Source organism: Fundulus heteroclitus, chromosome 23, assembly GCF_011125445.2.
Source record: "Fundulus heteroclitus isolate FHET01 chromosome 23, MU-UCD_Fhet_4.1, whole genome shotgun sequence".
Lineage (NCBI taxonomy): Eukaryota > Metazoa > Chordata > Actinopteri > Cyprinodontiformes > Fundulidae > Fundulus > Fundulus heteroclitus.
This window is the reverse complement of record NC_046383.1, coordinates 24,285,874-24,303,448: the sequence shown is the minus strand read 5'-3', so window position 1 is coordinate 24,303,448 and position 17,575 is coordinate 24,285,874. Positions and strand designations below refer to the sequence as shown.

At 43.1% G+C, this 17,575-nt stretch overlaps 1 protein-coding gene across 5 annotated transcripts in view; it reads left to right on the top strand.

Moving 5' to 3' along the window:
- The first annotated feature begins 824 nt into the window (after positions 1-824).
- The window catches only part of sh3rf2 (SH3 domain containing ring finger 2), a 31,761-nt gene continuing 15,010 nt past the window's right edge, over positions 825-17,575 (top strand). Inside the window, exons 1-6 of one of the 5 annotated variants that reach the window (XM_012855727.3) lie at positions 826-1,193; positions 1,301-1,364; positions 1,483-1,891; positions 6,999-7,289; positions 10,506-10,601; positions 11,480-11,854. In XM_012855727.3, the coding sequence (XP_012711181.2) occupies positions 1,484-1,891; positions 6,999-7,289; positions 10,506-10,601; positions 11,480-11,854 (1,170 nt within the window). In that variant the 5' untranslated portion in view covers positions 826-1,193; positions 1,301-1,364; position 1,483. Of the gene's footprint in view, positions 1,198-1,300; positions 1,365-1,482; positions 1,892-6,998; positions 7,290-9,571; positions 10,201-10,315; positions 10,602-11,479; positions 11,855-17,575 lie in introns of those variants that run through there. The other 4 variants (XM_021312556.2, XM_012855875.3, XM_021312625.2 and 1 more) reach the window with 4 other exon arrangements.

Genomic DNA, 17,575 nt, shown 5'->3' with positions numbered 1-17,575 from the left:
GCCACAGCAGGTTCAACAGATAAAACAATAAAATAAACATTCAGTCACGGGTCTGTGCATGTTTAGTTCACTTCATTCAGTACATTTACCCGAGGTGCATGGGTGGAGAAATTGAGACTAGTCAAGCTTTAGCCTACTTCATTAGAGTACTCAAGTCAAAGTAAAAAGTAGGATCCAGCAAAAAAAATAAAAAAAACTCTTAGGAGTTACTCAAGTAAGATGAGAGAGCATTTATAATGAAGGCTATTGTGTAATGAAATAAAACAAAATAAAAATGTATACAATTATCTGCTGATCTCTTTATCATAGTTATAGTAATACTATCTGTAATGTTTATTTTCTGATAATTAGTTCTAAGATGTTAAATTAAGCAACAACAAAAAAAAACCCCAGAATATGAAGGAGTTACTTGTTTAGAATCTAACCCTTTTTTTTGCGTCTGCTCTTTGTAAAGTAACAATGTCAGTATACCAGGCTGATTAGCTGGTAAATTGGTCCCGTAGCGAGACTGCTGTCCACGGTCCAACAAACACGGTGCACTCAGTTTGGAAACTGTCCTTTTAAAAGAATGGCAGCTTAAAACGAGTCAGGGGTGGAGCATGTCTATTCCTATAGAAACAACATCCTGTAATATATCCTTTCATTTTCATACAATAATCTAAGAGACAAGTCGCCTTGTCTGAGGGACGAAGGAAAAACAATGGTTTCACTTATTCTTAGTTTGGGTTTAGATTATTGTAATGGCTAATATTTAATTAAGTCCAAAATCCTTCTTTTTTTTTTTTTTTTTTTTTTTTTTTTTACAGTGCAAGGGTTGAACTGAGCTCGTCATGACGCTGAAATCCGATCCAGTTCCTGAACAATGAGCCTGACTTGTTGAGACATTTATTTTACTTTATTTTATTTTAATTTATTTTTTTATTTGCACCGGTTCTTTTCAGGCAGCAGCTCCTCAGGTGAGTTTCATGTCGGCACACATTTACCTGCTGGCAGGAGCTGAGCTGTCCGTGTTTATGTGACGTCACATCGCCCCGCCTCCTTCCCTCCTCCCCTCCCCGCCGGGGCAGAGAGCCGCTCCGCCGCCGCCTCCTCCTCCTCCTGGATCACACATGGCGACCGCCGCGAAAAACTTACGCATTTCCTAAAGCCGAAATCTATGGGGGGAAAACAAACGTGACAGGCCGTGGATGAAAGTAGGTAAGCGTCGAAGGACATTGTTGTGCGTGTTTAGATGTGTTTCAATCTGGAGGAACGCGGATATTTGCGAACATTTCCTGTTGTTGTTGTTTTACCTGTGCAGCCAGGTGAGGTGATAGGACACCTGTAAAACCCGCAGCGCCGAGCCACTGTAAACACCTCATATAGTAGGTCCGCCTTGTTAATCAGGAAGTTATGTGTTTTAAACATGAAAAACTAAGTGTATGGTGATTTAGAGGATTTAAGCTCGTTGTGTCTCCTGTCACCTGTCTCTCTCTCTCTCAGCATGGTGGATTACAGTCTTTCTGATGGCCCTGGATCCATGTTCTCCTTTGAATCGGAGCAGGTGGCTCTGATCTCCCTCCTGGAATGCCCGCTGTGCTTTGAGCGTCTGGACGCCTCTGCCAAGGTGCTGCCATGCCAGCACACCTTCTGCCTGCCCTGTCTGGAGAGGCACCAGGTGGCCCAGTCCCAGCTGTTCTGCCCCGAGTGCCTCGCTCCCGTGCCTGTCAGGACGGTGGTGGAGCTTCCTGAAAACCTGCTGCTGGTTCGGCTCCTGGAGGGGCTCCAGGGCCTGTCGGGGCCCGGCGGGAGAAGCCCGCAGAAGGTCCGGTACGCGGTGGCGGCAGATAGGGGCATCTTTGAGGATCAGCAGCAGGGGAGTCAACAAAGAGAGAGGCAAGGCTACAGTGAGGTCAGTGCATGACCCCCCCCGGCCCCTTATGCTCTGCATTTTTGTCTGCGTTGTTCGTTTTTTAATTTTGACAATTATGTCATAACAAGATGAGGTGTTACAGAAAGTATGTGTGTCATGATATTGTTCACTACTACAGAAACTTGAACTACATTCTGCAACCTAAAGGTGTGGCTTGGTGGTAAAGACATAAGTGGCTACGCCTGTTAGGCTGTTTCCTATAGTAAGAAAAAGAAACATATGAAGGTTGACCATCTTCCAAATTATATCTGGAATGCCCCCCCTGGAGCGGTGTGCCACCTCCGTAAAATACCAACTTTTCCAAATATACTGACAGACAAAATATAACATTATTGAATAAGGACTGAATAAGTACACAATAAAAAAGCAGCAAGTAGAACAGGACTCAGCTCGTTTTTGTCATCGCTCCTTCTAAATAAAACTAGGTTAAATAATTTGGTTTTGTGGTAAAACCACGAGTTAAACCTGTTTTTAGGATTCACAACAAAGAAAAATTATTTCACAAAAACATAGCAAGTGCATTTTTGAATGGATGTTTCTATATTTTTACATGATAATTAAAGAGATAATTAGAAATCGACCGATACAGGTTGTTTTAAGGCCAATACCGATTATTCTGACATCAGTCTAGCCGATACCCGATATGTGCTGCCGATTTTTGGGGGCCGATTTTTTTTTTCTCTCCGTTTATATGATTAAAAATGAGACGATAACAAATGTAACACAAGTCTCAAAACTTGCGTTTAATCCAGCTCCACTAATGTTTTTAATCCAGCTAATAATAACAATCAGCTTCAGACCGCAGTTTGAAAGGTACACGTAAAAAAACATGCCGCTGGACTCTTCTGGCAGCGCTTTACTCACACTGAATGAATGTCACATCAGGAAAAGAGCTTTTTTTTGTGCAATGGAGAGAAAGGTGAGTAAAAACACCGACCACCGCCGCAGTGTGTGGACATTATTTTAGGTAAAGTTAAAAATACATGAAAAGTTGAAAACGTACCCTTGTTGTTGGCACCCAGCTGCTCCTTTTGGCCACTCTCTGCCGGGGAGGGAGCGGCAATGTCTGTGCTTCACGTGATCTTAAGGCTTGGTTGCTGAATGCATTTATGGATCAGCGAACGCATGCATGTATCGCCCGATACCAATACTGGAAAAATAACGTAAATATCGGCCAGAAATATCGGCCGGGCGATTTATCAGTCGACCTATAGAGAGAATCAAGTAGTTTGTGGCCTAATGACAAAAAATATATGTACAATTAGTGTTAGTTGGTTGTGGAAATATTTTGCATTATTGAACATAAAACATGTATAAATGTTGATTTTAAATGTGAAGTTAAATATTTTATCGCCTTTTTTATTTCAAAACACCACTTAGTAATGTGTCATTTATTTAGTTACATTTGTTAAGAGCAACTGTGGGAAACCCCCAACATTTAAATGAGAAAAATAAATACCAAAGGCAACCAAGAGATCTTAAAATCCAAGTGGGCAATTTAAACGTCCAAGGCAATGCTCATTAAACACAGAGTAACACAGAAAAATGACCAGTAATCTCCAGAGAAGACACAAAAATCATCAATTCTTTTTCCCTGACATGGTTGACAAAGGGGCCCCACATTGGGGGGGGGGGGACATACTTGGAGAGGGAGTCAGAGAGAAGAGAGGCCGTGGGCTTTTTCAGGTTGTCCTGCAACATCATAATAATTAAAAAGAAAAGCATTAACATTTAGTTGAAACCTGTAAACAATATACAGAAAGTATATTGGGAAATAATGATAATCACAGGACGGAGAACAAAAAAATCACAATAAGATAACTGGTTTCTGGCAGGGGCTAAATCTGGGGAAAAAAGAGGAGTTAAAAAGATAATTATGAGATTTAAAGTAGAAAAAAACTTTATCATTATTTCTTCCATTATTTTTATTCAATTTTTTATTCCATTTTTTAGCAAAAGCGCACAATCATAAGGATCTTTCCATTAAAGAAGATCTCAGTTTTGACTTAAATGTAACAGAACATGAGCAGCCACCAGCACTTTCTTACCGGTTGGCCATCTCTGCTTCAGCTCATCACAGTCAATTATTTACCTTGTAAATAACTGAGAGCAGCATTTCGGCTGAGTACGACTGAAGGCAACTCTTGCGCCACAGTCTAGGAACCAAGACGCGTTTAGTTTAAGGGACCTGTCGGAACAGAAATGTTGAGTTGAACATGATATTGTAGTGCCGCAGATTAACGTGTAATATATCCCACCGGTACAGTGATGGATGTTGACGCTTAAGCTATAGTGTACACAGTGGAAAAAAAAAAAAAAAAAACCTGTGGTTGTTGCTACTTGCCCGGGGACCGGGCAGCAGTCGCAGTTTTTTTTTTCTTCTTATGGTGTGTTTCATCTCTTATGTAAATTAGAACCTGCAGCTATTTAATTAATTTTGTAACACTCACACTGGAACGTGATCCGACGTATTAAAAGATGTTATTCCAGGCTCCCTGTGGCCTAAAGCGGGGAGGTCCGCTCAGACCTGTGGCTGGATGGTGTCATTGTTCCACAGGTGCACGCTAACTCAGGGCTGAGGGTTCACTTCCCACATGACAAAGAGCTAAACACAAACCCGGGCAATTCCCCCGACCCCTGCTCTCAAAACGCAGGCCTCCACTGAGAGGGCCAGTGCACGGCCTAAAAGCGCTCATAGATTATTGAGAAATGCTCAAAGGAATGCATTGAAACAGCGAGAGTGGGTCAGATAACAGTCAGAAAATTCAATCGGGGGGTTCTCAAATTTCACTCGTGCTTCAGAACGCTCTGGCGTGCCACAGCTGGAACCGGATTGTGTCGACGCGTTTAAAAAAAAAGAGTACGTTTGGAATAAAAAGAAGAGAGATTTGAGAAATTTGAAATGTGTGATCTTTAAATGAAGCATCTTAAATCCCCGCCTTATTTAAACCCGACACACTTTTAAGGCAACTAAACAGAATGGTGATTGCAGTGCATCTCTCCTACTTGTGATAATGGGGGAAAACGACCCATCTTCCCAAACTGCGAGTTGAGGGTTTACTCCAAATCCCCCGTCTTGAGTTCAGTCAGAGTTCAAAAGGCTGCGCTCAGTTGAGGACGTTGAGTCTGGGATCGTTTTACAGAGACATGAAGGTATCATTCTTGCACGTAACTATTTTATTTAAGTCTTTAAGCCTAGGACCAATCGGATACTTCATGACGGTGAAATAGTAGTCGCACCTACTAAACCTTCTCACATTTTATCTTGTGACAGCCACACACTATGTATTTTATTTAGACTTTATGTCACAGACCTACACTATTAAGTTGTGTTAGTGTGAACTGGAAGGAAAATGGTCTATGGTTTTCAGTTTTTTTTTTTTTACATATATAAATCTCAAAAGAGTGGCGAGCACCTGTATTCAGCCCTCCTGAGTCAATACTTTGGATAACTAGTTTTCACTGCGATTACAGCTGGAAGTATTTTGGAGTATGTCCCATTATCTCAAACTCAGACAGATTAGATAGAGAGTGTCTGTAAATGTACATTTTTCACATCATTCTCAATTAGATTCAGGTCCGGACTTTGACTAGACCATTCCAACAAACGGATGTGCTGAACGTGTTATCCTATTTGAAGGTTAATCCACTGAGCGGTATTATACACTGGAGTGCTAATAGCCCGCTGTTAGAAAGAGTCGCTTTGAAGCCACCAGCCGCCATATTGGTACTCCCTATTTTCCCCCAGTAACTAGGGAATATGTGCGCTACAGCATCGAATAATGAGGATTTTCTCATGTTCAGGGGGGCTAAAACTTTTAAAATGTCAAATGCCATATACTTTTATGTTATGTTCTAAAACTATCAAGTACTGAGATTATCTGGCAAGAACACCTCCCTGCACATGTTTTCTATGTTCTCTACACATGGCTTACAGAAAACTAATAATTGGGACGTCTACTGGCTTTCTTACAACAACGTCTGTCTTCTTCCCACTCCCCCGTGAAGGACGTTTTGTGGCACAGAAAACTGAAAGTTGTCATGTTAACAGATTTTCCAGAGTTACCTTGGGTCTCTTCACTGTTCCTCTGATTAATGCTCTCCTATAGCTGCCAGTCAGTTTAGGTAGACTGCAATATCTTGGCTGGGTTTACAGTTGTCATATTGTTTCCATGTTCAGATGATGGTTAGAACAGATATCTAAAGCTTGGCGTAATGTTTTCTAACCTAAACGTGGTTTAAACTTCTCCATAATTTTCATCCTTGTGTTCCCTGGTCTTTATGAGGCTCTTTGGTCACTAATGTTCTCTAGAAAACCTCTGAAACCATCATAGATCAACTGGATTTACACTAAGATAGAATTAGACTTAGACTTAGACAAACTTTATTGTCATTTTGCATACAAAATGACTTTGTATGCTTGAGAATTTCAGTGAATTGCAGTGGATTTCAGAATAAAGTAACTTGGCAGGATAATAAAGTAACTTTGCAGGATAATAAAAGTAACTTTGCAGGATAAATAAAGTAACTTTGCAGGATAAATAAGGTAACTTTGCAGGATAAGTAAAGTAACTTTGCAGGATAGATAAGGTAAATTTACATGATAAATAAGGTAACTGCAGGATGGTAAAGTGACTTTGCAGGATAAAAAAGTAACTTTGCAGGACAGTTCCAGGATAAAGGATAAATTGCTCACTGGTACACCCTTTGCTCTGAGTAGTTGACTTATTATACTTGACAGTCTCAGACTAAAGGGGGTTGAACAGTCATCACACTAATCTATATTATCATTGCATTCACGATTAGTTAAGTAAAGAAACAAAAAACTAAATAAGACAGACAGGAACTGCGAGTTTCAGCAAACGTTTGTAATAGTTGTTTGACCTTAAAGGTAATCTCATGTATGATGATCGATTCAAACAAACAGCTTTCCATCATAATAGGGCCATGTAATGTTACTCAATTACTTTGTTGTTTCGCGACTGGACGCTCTCTTTACCGACAAATTCATTCAGCAAGTCCTTTATTAGCAAATATGTCACAGAAGCATGAACGGGCTGATATTTGGCTGTGTCGTGCTCCGCAGGCCGCCTTCAGGGCGTCAGCCAGCAACCATCGAGCTGACGCGTCGCGGGAGCCGGTCTTCACGCCGGCCAACGGCGCCCCGACCAGCCACAAAGCGGAGGATAACCGGCACGGCCAAAACGGCAGCGACGGCCACAGAGCGTCTCTGGGCGCGCTGCAGGCGGGCGGCCAGGCGCCCCAGCTGCAGCCCCTCCATCAGCAGCAGCAGCAGCCCCTCTGCAGGGCGCTCTGTGACTTTAACCCCGAAGAGATGGATGTGGAAGACAGCCAGTATTATCTCAGCTTCCTCAAGGTCTGCCACTCAACACGACGCTAACACAGCAGGGAAAGCTCATTGTTGCTGCCTTCAGCCGTCAGTGTGTGTACAGCTGATTGTTGCTGTGTTTAACATCGTCATTCCACCACCACTCCCACTGCTACCAGCGTTCAAAACACTTTTATCAACCAGTGGTGCAGTATGACCAAATGGGGGAAGAGTTAACTCTTCTATAATTTTTAAAAAAAATCAGTCTTTTATTGCTGTCTTTTTACAGTTTTGGGGGAGTTTGACTGCAGGCATAGTTTTGCCGGCGTGTGCTTTGTTGTTGCGGCTCATAAACCCTTGTCATATTGAGGTTTTTAGTGCATGTTTGGGCAAAGGTTAACATCGCTTCTCTGAGATTGAGTGTTCATGTCAGATGGTGCTAGGCTACTTACATTCCAAACAAAACAAAACAAAAAAAAACTTCAGTTTGCAAATCTGTAGGATTTTTAAGATTTTATATTACTTTTCTTTCTTTTGCTTATTTTACAGAGTTTTCCTGAAAGTTTCCTTTTCTTTCCTTGTGACATCAAAACTTTCTTAGTGCAATGCCTTTAATGTCAAACATCCCTGTCCAACTTCAGGAAAATATCTGTTTCTTCATTAGTCCCGTCTATTTGATCTGCAGACTTGTTTTACAGGTCCGGTTGCATCCCTCTATGGTCTGCTGAACCCTTTGCAGTAAAATGCCGGGTTCCACCTTCCCTCGTCTCGTTGTGCTTTGGTCAGACCTCGAATTAAACTTCATTCTGTATTAAAGCATCATATTTTTCTTTAAATCAGAGCTCCTGCTTGTCAGGACTAGTTTAAGAGAGTTGCAACTTGAATGAAGCCTTTTCCTAATGATGAGTGAAAATCGGCTAGAGGTGCTAAAAGATTATTAGAAATAATCCTACCTACCTTTGGCTGCCTTTTTTATTAATGGGCATTTTCTTTTATTGCTTTGAAATAGGTCTACACTTGTGATATTTTTAATATTATAATAACACTATTATTTCTTCTTGAACCCTTGATTTCCTTACTTATCTGTTACTTCTTCATCCTCATCATATCCCCGCTGCTCGTCATGGGTTTTAGGATCTCGGTCACTCAGATCTAGGATAAGGCAGTGAAAGTCCGTCCAACTGGGCAAATATTTGACTGGCATTGCAGAGTTTTGACAACCTAGCACTAAATAGCCGAGAAAATAATGCATCCGACAAATCTGCAACGACAACTCTGCAGTGTCAGCTGTGATTGCATATCAGGAAGCTCTTCTCTGAAACAATGCTAATTAATATTTAAAGGGGCCTTGTCACGTACTAAGATCATAAAGACAAAACATATCAAATAAAACAATATATGCCAAGCGTTGGTCCTGATGGTGTTTAATTAGGCGTTTTTCTGAAGGCGCTTTTAAGACGTCACTTTTTCAGAACGTGTCAAATCTACCATACTGTTCCCACGGTTAAAGACCTTTTTATGAGATGCCAGAAAAAGTGCTGTAGTTTTCTTCTGGTAGTTGGACCGGGGAGTAAATACGACAAACCCCATGCCCCGTCTGTACTGCTGCGCACTGCCGTTCAGTTGTCTGAAAAAAGAGATTAATCAGAACAGATCGCCCATCTAAATACCCGCTTAAAATCTTCTTGTCATACACCATACATGGAGAGAAGAACGACAAAAAGCTCTTAGATAACTACCACTAAATCTCCTGGGTGTTACATCTGTATTTCAGTGGGACTCGCTGCACCCGCTTCAGCATAACAGTAAATAAGCCTTATATACGCAACAGTTTCGTAACTGTAATATACAATGTTGTGTTTTTAGCAGCAGTGGCAATAGTTGTTTCAGCATTGAATAAAAGCAGCCGGGCCATGTTTTTAAAGCTGAGGTATTTGTAGTTGAGACGCACTGAGCAGAACTTTACCGATACCTAACCTCAGCGATCTGCTGTAAGAAGATTAAAGAGCACTGATAATATTTTATCTACTCTGATTGGTCATTAATTATTTGTATTGGGAGCAAAGAAAACATCGCCTGTGTGTGTGTGTGTGTGTGTGTGTAAGAGAGCAGACACTGTGAAAGAGGCTTTTAGTGTTATTTTTTTTCCCTAAACAATGATTTGTTTTGTGCTGTCTTTAACATCTCCTATTAGCCCAGTTAGCACAATCAAAGGGAAGCGTTACTTTAACCACAGTCTCTGCATTCAGTCCCCAGGAGTATGCGGATCCTTACCAATGAGTTTACCGAAGGGTTGCAAACATTTTCCGTATCCAGCATGTTCTGAGATAAAAGCCGAAAGCTCAGAACTACGAAGCGGCTCTGGTCCGTTCACCCTTCCTGTTATCTGCTGAGAGTTGTTGTCTCTCTGAGAGGGAATGAGCCACAGTAGAGACTACTGTTTCCTTTTTAAATAGCTCTTCCCCTTTTTTTAAACACCTTATCGTATAATGGCTAACTTTGCGTTTTCTTCACTTGTTAACAGCCGTACACGGTTGCTTTTAGCCTCACCTAATCGAAGTCAGACGGGGTGTCTTCGCTGAGCAAATGAAGATCGGATCTTTGAGCTTCTGAGCTGAAAATCATCCGATCCAGATCAGCAGCCAACCTCTTTAATTATTCCTTAAGGACGGCAATAATGACAAATGCATTGATTTATTAGAAAGGTGATGTAAAGTAATCAGCTTTGACCTCCTTATATCGTCACATAACTCTCTCTAACAATGTCTGCTCTCATGTATGTACTGCACAGTCAATTTCTGGTGGTACCGTTACGTAAGGGTCACGGCTTTTTTTTTTTTTTTTTTTTGTCCGCTCGCCTGTTTTTCACAGAGTGAAAACGGAGCCTTATGGCGCTGAGGGCACCGACCTCTGCTGCGCTGGTCGTTACTTCCCCCGAAGGCATCGCCGAGGCTCTTACGTAAGGGGCCTCGGTTTCTTGTGCGCTCTCCATTAAAAACGCACTCGAGCTGGCCTTTCTCTTTAATGGAGGTGGTCAGATGTTTCTTTTTTTTTTTCTTTTTTTTTTTTTTAAGAGGCTGGCCAGAGAAAGCACCAGGCCCGCAGACACAAAGCGGGCTGATGTCACATGCGGCAGCAGAAACACGGGACTCTGAGAGTTTGTGGGCTGAGTGCTCAGTCTCCAGGACGAGCTCCATCCGTTACCAACCACCTGATGTTTGCCTGGTGTCCTCTCTGTGTCTGTCGCATGCATCTGGTCTGCAGGGGGACATCCTGACCGCCGTCAGACGAGTGGACGAGCACTGGATTGAAGCTCGGCTGGGGGAAAAAGTTGGGATTTGTCCCAGACAGTTCATAGAGGTGAGCTTTTCTCTCGTTTTTTTTTTCTTTCTTTCCAGCTCAGCGATTTGGCTGCCGCCTTATTTCTGGCTTGGATGTTTGCTTCGTCAGTAAAGGTCACTGTGATGCCGCACAGCACCGAGGCGGAGGGCTCATCTGTGAAGCTGCGCTGTGTCTGCAGCGGCTCATTAGTGTGTGTGACTGTGCGCCTCGCTCAGGTTCGCCCCGGCTTGCTTAGCTTGCTGGCTGTCATTTGTTTCCCTCTGTGCTTTCTGCCTTAAGGAATTAACTTCATCCATGCCGGAGAAGATTGCATTTTGCTCCCGCAGCGCGTGCACCGCCGTGCGGCGTTTCGGTCCCGCTTAGATTCTCTCCACATGTCTCCTACTGTCACCAAGCAGTCTCCTCCAGCACCTGCTTTTTGTCTCCGACGTCCTCGCGTCCTCTTTTGACGCTGCCTTTTTTTTTCCGTCTGTCTCTGCCTCTACTTGCACCTCTCTCCTCTTCCGGCCTGTCTCTCCTCTTGTTGTGCGGCCAGGCGTGAAGACGCGGTAATGCTTTCACTGCCTGGGTGACATAACAGCACGTCTCGGTGCCGAGGGAGCAGCATCAACCCCGCTATGCCTGCCTGTCTGTCTCTCTCCCTGCTCCTTTTCTTAGCGTCGCTCAGCCCTTCTTGGCTGATTGGCTGCTACTTATCCTGTCTGCCTGCCAGCTCGTCCAACAAGTTGTAAGGGAGAGCCGGGTTGTGATAAGTGGGTGTGTTTAGACAGCCGTTTTGCCGATCAGCCGGAGCAGGAGGCTGTCAGGCACTGGCGGCGTGTAGGAGAGGATGCTGAGTGAAATCATCCTGATTGTTTTTTTCAGCTGTGCTCCTCTGACTTCTCTGACTGTTTCAGCCAAACTCGGCCGCGGCCAAGCTGCTTAAAGGAAAGGGCCGGAGCGGGAGTGACTCAGCAGAACCTCACCATCAGTCCGGGAGCGGGGGCCAAGACAAGGCCGCTGACGCACCCGCTCGCTCTGCCCATTACGGAGTCCCTCAGGTCCAAGCCAAGACCCCCGCCGCCAATGCAGTGAGGAAACAGCCCGCGGTCGGCAGCAGCAACGGCTCCTTCCAGCCGTCCGCCAACATCAGTGCCTCCAACAGCTTCGGCCCCCAGGGTCAGCCGCAGCACTTCTCGGCGCCGCCCGCGGCGCAGGGCCGCTCCAACTCTCGCAGGTTGAACTCTCGGCGAACGAGCCGGCGCTCGGACCCCCACAGACTCCACTCACAGGTGAGTCGATCACCACGAGCACTTTTATCTTCATCTCTCCGTCCTACCTGCGTCACCGGTGGGATGACCCGCGCTTGACTTTGTTTCCTTGGCCGCTGATCTGTTTGAACAGAAAACATGTGGTTGGCAAACAGGAATGAAATAATAGAGATGTTTTTTGCTTGAGTCAAGAAAAGATCAAGTTGACCTCAGGAATGCAGGGAGGGGAAATAATAACACTGGGATGAAGGAGCGGATGAGAGAAGGGGGGGGATCGCCCGTGTGCTGGCTGGAGATTGATTAAGAGGCTCTTATTAAGAGAACACAGATGTGGGAAAGTGCAAGATAAGAAAGATGTGAGCGGGCTGTAGCTTTGGAAAGGTCTTTAATCATCCGCGTCTCGGGGCGGAGTCCAGGCTTCTCCCCTCGAGAGGAATTCCTGCCAAATGGGGTATGTGGAAGTGTGCGTCTCCTTTTTTCTGCCTTCAACTCAACCAGGGGTCTTGCTCAAAACAAGAAATGCAATACAGCAGAAGAAAGGAGAACAAAAAACTTCTATTGTTAAGCTTATAACCAGAGATGCGCTGATCAGAGACTCTGATCACCAGTTTTATAGAGATCTGACCGCTTTCTTATTAAGAACAGCCCGAAGTTAGAGAGCATCACTAAAAATCCAGTTTCTGCATCACCGAATATCTACAAATACGGTAAATTAAACCAGATGTTGCAACCAACGTACGTCCAGAACACATAAAACACAGCAGAACAACCATTTAATTTAACCGCTAAGCATACAAAAGTAATTTTGAACAAACGATTGAACATTTGATTGCAGTTAACGTTGTACAAAACAAACATGCGATAGTTCGCATCAATCACTGTTGGGTTCAGCTGCTCATGAGGTTTATCTGTCGTATGTATCCATCTTTTACATTTTCTAGACTCCTTTTAGGTTTTGGGAAAGAAATTATTTCTATTTCACCCTCTAAGCGTTCGGGTGTCTGAATGGCACGTTCCCCCACTGACGACGTTTAACCGTTTTTACCAATGTTTTTTTAACTAAATCCCTCTGACCACAATGCATTCGTGATGCAAAACCTCGACGATGTTGTCGGATGTAAAGGGCCTGCAGCTCCTGCAGGTAAGGGCCGTTGTGCCACTTTGGGACAAATTGGGACCGCTGATTGGTCAGTTGGTGACGAGGCTCCAGGGTTGATTGACAGGTGGCGTCACGTTTTGGCAGATATCCGAATGTCAAGGCGGTGGAAAACTATCCCGCTGGCTGCTATTTTTGTCACATTTAGATGCTTCGGATCATTGAGCAAAGCTTATCAGACAAAGATAAGCTAAGTAAATAATGCCGTTTTTAAACAGAGGCTTCATTTTTAGGGAAAAAAAGCTATCCAAACCTACCGCTGCCCGAGGTGCCCCCGTCTCACACTTTGAAATCATGAATTAACTTTGATAAACCACATTTCTCTGAATAACCATGCCCACACCCTTACCTAATTACACTCTGACCTGTAGAGGGAAGAAGTCACCTTCTCAAGTGGCTGGCCTACCAACTTTCCTCCTTCCTGCTATTTGCTGCCGTCTCCTGCCCTGTTTTAGTAGAGCTGGGGTGTCCACAGTGCGGCACAGGGACCATTTTTGGCCCAAGAAGGATTTTGTGTGGTCTTCTTATTACAATTCAAAAATGGTACAAACGTCACCAACAGGCACAAGCAGTTGAGAAGTTGCTTTAACAATGTTTGAAGAAAGTGACTGTTGTTGTTGTTGTTGTTGAGGATAGCCTATGGCAACTGAACCAAATATTCCCGAATATAATTGCTATTTTCCATTTTATATTTTAGATAAAACATCAATTGCAGAACCATTTTCCACTAAAATCAGACTTTGTTTCTTTAAGTAAAGGGGACATGTCATGCAAAATCCACTTTTCCATTTTTTAGCATTTAAATACATTTATTGTGTATAAGAGACTTCCAGGAGTGTAGGAAAGTTGAATTTAGTACGCCAGGAGCGGCGGCGATATCTTTATATTCTTCTTGGGTCATATTTTTCAAGCCGTTCCGTTTTCTATTAGGTGTTTTGAACAATTACGTCTCAGTATTAGCTGCAGAGCTGCTAAACAAGGTCATGGACTTCTAGCTTAATGTTCTCCTGAATCCACCATTTTTATTTCTATGAGTGATTTAGAGTCCAAGCTGAAGGATGCCATAGCTACAAGTCGATTAGTTATCAGTTGTTCACTACACCGTCCCCCAGCATCCTACGAAAATGTCCGAACAGAGTGAAGGTGAACGTTCTGCGACCTGGAGTGGGGGCATCTGAGCACAACAGCGATTGACGGGAACCTACCGCATGTCTGTATTTAAAGAGACAGCATCAAAACGAGTTATCAGACACACCTCAGAACATGGGTTAAAAGGAGACCCCTGGGGGTAAATTTACGAGGAATTCAGACCAAAGCACTTTAGTTTCACTTTTATAGACCACAACTGAATGATTTAAAGAACTGAAAAGCCTGACATGTCCCCTTTTTAAGATATTCCATCTATTCATTCATCCATATTTATCTTATTGGTGAGTATTTAAAAGTAAATATATAAATAAATAAACAATGGGGTGTTAGTTTTTGCATTTCATTTAATTTTAAAATGTAAGTGTGGCCCATCAACTATACAATTTCTGCCCGCATGACATAAAGTTTGGACACTACTGCCATACATGCCTGAAAGAACAGACTACATGCCACCATTAAAAAAAAAAACATGTTCTCCTTTCTAGAGGCATCTTTAGCCTTATATTCTTCCTCTGACATCATTTTAAACACCTCGCTGTTAATGAAAATGGTTCATTTGAGTCTTCTTCCGTCAGTAACAGCTTCCACACTAAACAGTGTTGCTGTCAGCTCAAACCAAGCCGAACATTTTTCAGTTCCAGTCACTCAGTGCATCTCTACAAATAGACTTGGCTTTATTTAGCTGTCACCAACTTACTGTAAAAACATTTCAAACAAACAATGGCAATTTAAAAGGAGGCCTCATTTTAGTTTTTAAAACATTTTTAGAAACAATGAAGCTGGGTCCTTTTTAGTGGAGCTTCAAGGCATTTTACACTGACTGCAGCAGCCGTGCTGAAAATCGTGAAAGGCTTGATAATATAATCTGCTGGTCTGCCCCCTCACATAATGGTTTCCCTTGATTTACCTCAGATTTCACTGCTCTAACCTGCAATTACATGTGTCAGCGCATAAAAAGGTGTAGGGGGGGTGGGGGGACCCATCTCATTTGTGATGGAGAAACCAAGAGGGGAAGGAAGTGGAGGGTACCTGAGACCAGCGATAAGAAATAAGGGAAATGGGATAGGTTAGGCAGGAAGAGGGAGGAAAAAAATGTGAGAGGAAATACTTGTAAGGAAAGATTGGTTCTGAGCAACCAACAAAAAGGCAAACCACAAGAGGTAGAAAGAAGGAGGTGGACAAATGAGAGAAAGATGTGGAGAGTGGGAGGTTTGGAGTGTCCCTCGGTGTGTCTGCTTTTCTCGCTCATGCTGCTGCTGCTGATGCTGCTGCTGATGATGATGATGATGAGTCACTTGTGAAGTTGGTTACATAACAGACCTCACTATCCTCCTTCCTCTTCACTAAGCAGGTAACACTTTTACATCCATTGGCCATAATGGCTGACAGGCCTAGGGCCGTGTCCCTAAAGCTAGGGCTGGGTCTGCCTGGCAAAGCGTGGCGATTCTCCAGATCCAGCTTTCACCTCAGGTTCTGTTTTCTTAACAAGAGAGCTGCAGCCTCCCTCCCACTGTGAAGGACAGTATTGTGTATCATTGTGAATATCGTCATGATTATGTAAGGGCACATTTTAAGATGGAGATAGAAAATGTAAAACAAAATCAATGTCAGATCATGCTTCACTTTTGCAGCAGATCTGTCTTTACAACAGGCTCAACTAACTGGACTAATAGTCATTCAAATACATAGAAATATTCAGAAATGTTAGTCATGCAGATTTAGAATATTAGAACAAACTATTGTCATTTATGGCTAATTTCATATATATATTTATATTAGGGGAATTCAGATTTCTCACAACAAAAAAATGATCTGTCCAAGGGACTTTTATTTTCTGATGAGACACAATTGCCAGCTCAGTCATTCCAGTGGGCTGATGGTCGGTCACCAAGTTTGAGTCACATTACCCGGAGAATTACATCCACAAAGTTAACATGTTTTATGACTGTGTTCCTATAGCATTTAATAGAAAAAAACATGCAAAAAGTTAAACACGGCTTTAAAATGGGAAAGTCAGCGATAACTCCAAGTAATCCACTAAAGATGTTTTTAATATCATTTTTAACATACCAGTTATAAGGACATGTTTGAGAAGGGTTGATTTCATTTGTATATTGTATCTAACATGGTGTAACGCCAGATCAGTCTTCGGTAATGTTAGACGTTCTACAGTCATGGCCAAAAGTATTGAGAATGACACAAATGTTATATTTTCACATGATCTGCTGCCCTCTGGTTTTCATGTGTGTATGTCAGATGTTGTCATCACATACGTACAGAAATAAAATTGCAATCATATTATGAGTAACAAAAGCTTGAGTTAATGCAGCAAGTCAATATTTGCAGTGTTGACCCCTCTTCTTCAGGACCTCTGCAGTTCTCCCTGGCATGCTCTCAATCAACCTCTGGACCAAATCCTGACTGATAGCATAGCAGTCCATTTTTGCACAATCAATGCTTTCATTTTGTCAGAATTCCTAGGTTTTCGTTTTTCCACCCATCTCTTGATGATTGACCACAAGTTTTCAATGGGATTAAGATCAGGGGAGTTTCCAGGTCATGGACCCAAAATCTCTATGTTTTGTTCCCTGAGCCAGTTGGATATCACCTTTGCTTTATGGCAAGGTGCTCCATCATGCTGGAAAAGGCATTGTTCATCACCAAACTGCTCTTGGACGGTTGGGAGAAGTTGCTCTCGGAGGACATTCTGGTACCGTTCTTTATTCATGGCCGTGTTTTTAGGTAAGACTGTGAGAGAGCCGACTCCCTTGGCTGAGAAGCAACCCCACACATGAATGGTTTCAGGATGCTTTACCGTTGGCATGAGACAAGACCGGTGGTAGCACTCACCTCGTCTTCTCCGAACAAGCTGTTTTGCAGATGTCCCAAACAATAGGATAGGGGATTCATCAGAGAAAATGACTTTAGCCCAGTCCACTCCCTGTACCTTTTGCAGAATATCAGTCTGTCCCTGATGTCTTTCCTGGAGAGAAATGGCTTCTTTGCTGCCCTCCTTGAGACTGGGCCTTGCTCCAAGAGTCTTCGCCTCACAGTGCGTGCAGATGCACTAACACCTGCCTGCTGCCATTCCTGAGCAAGCTCTGCACTGGTGGTAGCCCGATCCCGCAGGTGAAACACTTTTAGGAGACGGTCCTGGCACTTGCTGGTCTTTCTTGGGCGCCCTGGAGCCTTTTTGGCAACAACGGATCCTCTCCTTGAAGTTCTTGATGATGCCATAGATTGTTGACTGATCTATGGCATCTTTGTAGCTGCAATTCTCTTTCCTGTTAGGCCATTTTTGTGCAGTGCAATGATGACTGCACGTGTTTCTTTAGAGATAACCATGGTTCACAGAAGAGAAACAATGATGCCAAGCACCAGCCTCTTTTTAAAGTGTCCAGTGGTGTCATTCTTACTTAATCATGACAGATTGATCT